General features: G+C 58.7%; 1 protein-coding gene across 1 annotated transcript; it reads left to right on the top strand.

Moving 5' to 3' along the window:
* Positions 1 to 62: 62 nt before the first annotated feature.
* On the top strand, positions 63 to 2966 carry SLC2A4RG (SLC2A4 regulator). The gene is made up of 7 exons (XM_008059770.2): positions 63 to 214; positions 1051 to 1157; positions 1437 to 1624; positions 1696 to 1796; positions 1873 to 2098; positions 2156 to 2274; positions 2355 to 2966. The coding sequence occupies exons 2-7, from the start codon at positions 1082 to 1084 to the stop codon at positions 2464 to 2466; spliced, it is 822 nt and encodes a 273-aa protein (XP_008057961.1). The 5' UTR covers positions 63 to 214; positions 1051 to 1081; the 3' UTR covers positions 2467 to 2966.
* Positions 2967 to 4554: the final 1588 nt, after the last annotated feature.

The following is a 4554-nucleotide window of genomic DNA, read 5'->3' as shown; positions in this document are numbered from 1 at the left end:
GGAAGTGGGGGCTGGTGAGACCTGGGGTACCCGGCCCGCCGCCTTCACTGAGCTTGCCCCATCCTCAGGGCCTTTCTGTGGGCGGCAGCTTTGCGGGCTTGGAGTGTGAGCTGCCGCAGGAGCCGCGGAACGCAGAGCTGGGGGCTCCCAGCTCGTGGGCGGGGGCGGCGGGGCTCCGAACTCAGTCGGCGCACATCCCAGTGCCAGTGCAGAGGTGAGCGGGAGAACCGGAGTCCGAGACTCGGTGGGCGATGCGCACTTGCGTCGAGGTGTGCAGTGGCGCGGGTGGGTGCAGGCACGTGCCTTCCTGCGCCTCCCCTCAGGAGGCCTTTGTAGAGGGTGGCTCAGGGTCCTAGCTGTTTAAACCTCCCAGCTCTCCAGCCCCGGAGGGCTTGGGCAGAAATGAGCAACGTATCTGGGTCCCTTATTCTCCCCCTGCTCCTGGGCCCCGGAGCGAAGGACTGGGAGGGTGGGGCTGTCCGTTTTTGTGAAGAGGCTGCCAGTTATCAGACTGACTGTCCAGGAGTCCCTGGGGCTCCTGACCACCACCTCCTCACCCCTGCCGTGCCCACGCATGGGGCTGACTGTGAGGGCAGGGGCAGGCTCTGGCCTGACTCGCTGGGGCCTGGACCCGCTTGTGCTTTGAGCCCAGTCTCCCCCGGCTGCTCCCGCCCTCCCAGGCCTGGCACGAGGCCCACAGCTGCTGTTGCACAACCCTGGTTAATGTGTGATGGGGGGAGGGCTGGGTTCGGCCTGCCCCTCTGTTGGGGCTTCAGGCCCCTGCTCTGCACCAAGGCCTGAAGGAGCCACACTGAAACAAACCCCAGGCTGGAGATAACTCTGGCTTTATCCAGCCCCGGGCCTGTTTCTGGTGGTTCCTGGCCATTTTCAACTCTGCAACCCGAGCTGGGGGAGGAGCCAGGCCGCCCAACCGGCACTGGAAGTCAGGCAGCCTGGTGTGCGCACACGTGCCCGTGCCTGCACGTGGACCCCGCAGAGAAGGGACCCAGAATGCCTCTGGGCCCCACCCACACCCTGCCCCATCTCCAGAGCCGTCCCGAGTGCCCGGCTGGACGAGGTCATGGCTGCCGCAGCCCTTACAAGCTTGTCCACCAGCCCGCTCCTGCTGGGGGCCCCCGCTGCAGCGTTCAGCCCAGGTGAGACTGAGGTCTGCACTCAGGGCTGTGGGTGGGGCAAGGCCCCAGCCTTCTGGCCTCTGTGAACTATTCCCCTGCATTTGGCGGGCCACATCAGGCAGCTCCTACCCCACATGGGACGCCTGTCTGCCCTTTCCTGTGCTAGGCTGCTCCTCCCGGCCAGCTCCTCCAAGAGGCTCTGCCCATCAGGCTCACCTGGGCATAGGTAGGCGGGCAGGGAGAACTCAGTTAGGAACTCGCTGAAGCCACCGCAAATCCTGAGGGGGCGTGTCCCCACAGAGCCTGGCTTGGAGCCCTGGAAGGAGGCACTGGCACGGCCCCCAGGCAGCTACAGCAGCAGCAGCAACAGTGGAGACTGGGGCTGGGACCTGGCCAGCGACCAGTCCTCTCCGTCCACCCCTTCACCCCCACTGCCTCCCGAGGCAGCCCACTTTCTTTTCGGGGAACCCACCCTGAGGAAGAGGAAGGTGAGCTGGGTGCAGCCCCGGGGGGTAGAAGCGAGGGTACAGCCAAGCTGACCGCAGCCCCTGTCCTCCAGAGCTCGGCCCGTGTCATGTTCCAGTGTCTGTGGAAGAGCTGCGGGAAGGTGCTGAGCACGGCATCCGCGATGCAGAGACACATCCGTCTGGTGCACCTGGGGTGCGGTGGGGCCCGGGAGCCGGCGGGGTGCAGTGGGACCGGACACCCCATCAGCTCCCGGCTGTGTTCCCAGCAGGAGGCAGGGGGAACCAGAGCAGAGTGACGGTGAGGAAGACTTCTACTACACGGAGCTGGATGTGGGTGTGGACATGCTGACGGACGGGCTGTCCAGTCTGGCCCCAGTGTCCCCCATGGCCTCCGTGCCACCTGCCTTTCCCCGCCTGGAGCTGCTGGAGTCCCCAGCCCCTGTCCTGAGCTCTGCAGCCCCTCCCCAGGTGTGCCATGGTGACCACGCCTACCAGGTGGGCGAGGCCCTGGGTGGTAGCTGGGAGCGGACCTCAGCACACTCTGGAGGGGAGCGAAGCCCTGGCTGTGTTTTCCCCCGTGGCTGCCTGGCACCTGGCCGTCTGGAGCTACAGCCCCCCGAAGCTGGAGCCTGCATGCCAGCCCTGCCCTCCAGGATTGGTGTCCACCTGAGGTGCGTGGGGGTTGAGGGCTAGGGCAGGCACCAGGCGGGGAGGGTCAGGCCTCATGGCGCCCATGCTCTGTGTCTCCCAGAAAGCCCCGTGGTGATGCCAAGAAGTGCCGGAAGGTGTACGGCGTTGACCACCGGGATCTGTGGTGCACGGCCTGCCGCTGGAAGAAGGCCTGCCAGCGGTTCCTGGACTGAGCCCACCAGGCCTTGACTCCACAGGACAAAATAAGCTACCGTCTTCTCTCCCCAGCCCCAGCCAGGGGCCGAAACAGCCTTGGGGGAGCCCCAGACCAGGCCTCTCCAGACTGCAGGGTCGACTTGCAAAGGGGGTGGGGGAGTTGGTGACCCTGGACCTCGGAGGTGGGGGAGAGGTCCCCCCCCACTCAAAGTGCCTCTGAAGAAACCAGCTTTTTGCACTAAAGCCAAACCACACCGCTGTCCTCTTGGCCCCAGGGGGCAGCCACCCTCCCTGCCTGTCTGGCCCAGACTTGTCAAGGATGTTCTGGGCCCAGATTTGGGGGCCAGTCCCGATGCACTTTGAGGGGTGTCAGGGAGGTGACTCCCCTGCTCGCACTTAACTCAATGGTTCCCGGGCCCTGGGGCTGGTGTTTTACCATGTTTTTGAAGCTCAGGTGTCTCACGTCTGGGCCATTCCAGGCGAGGAGAAAAATTAAAGATTTGAGGTTTTTCCAGAAGTCGTGTCTGCCTCCTGGGAGTAGGGACATAGGAGGGGGACCCAGTGGTGGGCAGGATGTGGGAGGCCAGTGACAAGCCACAAAGAACTGGGGGACACCCTCTGCCTGCCCCCACCCACCATGGGCCCACAGGAGGGGACGCTGTCTGAAACATACAGGAGGCATCTGCTTGGAGCAGCAATTTCCCAATTTATTGAAAGTGATCGCTTCGCAAGAATGTCTAAGCTAATCTCGTCACAGAAAGGAAACCCACAGGCAGGCCTGGACCACGCCTAGGCAGACACGATACCTCAAGACCCACAATAGAGAAGGCAGTGTTGACCTGTCCCGTGGCTACGGAGAAGCAGGACTACAGAGCCGTGATTTCCCACCGACTGTTTACAAAAAGTCTCCCCAAATATGAACACATCTCCAATACAAACACAGGTTTATAATAATTAATATAAAGTCATAATATAGATTATCCCCAGGGAAAAAAATCAACAATCTTCAAACACTGCCCTTCTTTTTTTGTCTGTTTTGTTTTTGTTGACAGGTTGAAAGCATGTTGAAAAAATAAATATTTAAGAAAAGCACACACACAGCACCCTCACTACAAGTAGCTCTAAAAGGGCTGCATACAAAACACAATATAGGATCTAAAAAATAAAAAACAACAACCATTAAGTATGGCTTTCTTAGTTGCACGTGTCACAGAATGAGCTAAAATAAGATTATCTTTCATAATATTGCAAAAAGTTCCAGTTTTTGCATTTTCTCAGTTTTTTTTAAAAAGGAAGATGTGCAAAGTTGGAAGCAGTCAGCTGTGTCCTTTGAGTCAGGTCCCTACTCGTCCTGGCAGTGTCGTTTCCAAGTGTACAACCTGATCAGGATCCAGAGCTTGATACAAAAGTCATACGGCTCCCGCCCACCCGCCCCGAATGCACTACCCCGAGGACTCCATGTTCCACTTTGGTGTTACAAACACCAAAATACAAAGACAAAAAAAAAAAATACAAAATGTGAAATGTAATCTACACATTTTTCCTCCATAAAAAAATATTTATTAGTTTGAACATTGATTAAAAAAAAAATCAGTCACGTAAAAAAAAACCCTTCATGACATGATGTCTTCTCCCTCCACGCCTCCCGAGGGGTGTGTCCACCTGGTCTCTGAAGTCCCATGCTCCAATCAGCAAGCTGTGCACCAGACAACGCACCTGCCGCCAGCAAACATCCAGGGAAGCCAGACAGGAACGGGGACTCTCGGTTTCCCGGCACAGTAATGGTTTTGAGAAAGAAAATGCCCAGTGGCACTGATAAGGAACCCCCAAAAAGGTCAGCAAAGGCGGGCCGTGGGAGCAAGCGGTCGGAAAGGAAAGGGCAAGACATCCTGAGTGTGGAGGCGGAGGCACCCATGGGGGACCAGGGTGGTGGTGGGACGGCCTGAGAGGCACTGGTACAAAACCCAGAGACACTCGTGGTAGCAAAGGTCTGGTTTCCAAATGCGTCTTATAAGAAAGTGTTTAGAAAAGGGGTCTAAAAAGTGGGGGAAAGTACAAAGTTCTGAGAGCCCAAGGGGCTGGGCAGGGCCCCATGGGTGGGGGGC

Source organism: Carlito syrichta, unplaced genomic scaffold (assembly GCF_000164805.1).
Source record: "Carlito syrichta isolate Samal-C Ts95f unplaced genomic scaffold, Tarsius_syrichta-2.0.1 Scaffold304348, whole genome shotgun sequence".
Lineage (NCBI taxonomy): Eukaryota > Metazoa > Chordata > Mammalia > Primates > Tarsiidae > Carlito > Carlito syrichta.
This window is presented reverse-complemented; position numbering and strand designations above follow the sequence as displayed.

What these genes read in the sequence shown, in the direction of transcription:
- SLC2A4RG (XM_008059770.2), top strand. Translation starts at nt 1,082, where the DNA reads ATGGCTGCCGCAGCCCTTACAAGCTTGTCCACCAGCCCGCTCCTGCTG. An exon ending in CCACCCTGAGGAAGAGGAAG is followed by an intron (nt 1,625 to 1,695) that starts GTGAGCTGGGTG and finishes CCTGTCCTCCAG; the next exon opens with AGCTCGGCCCGTGTCATGTT. An exon ending in AGGATTGGTGTCCACCTGAG is followed by an intron (nt 2,275 to 2,354) that starts GTGCGTGGGGGT and finishes TGTGTCTCCCAG; the next exon opens with AAAGCCCCGTGGTGATGCCA.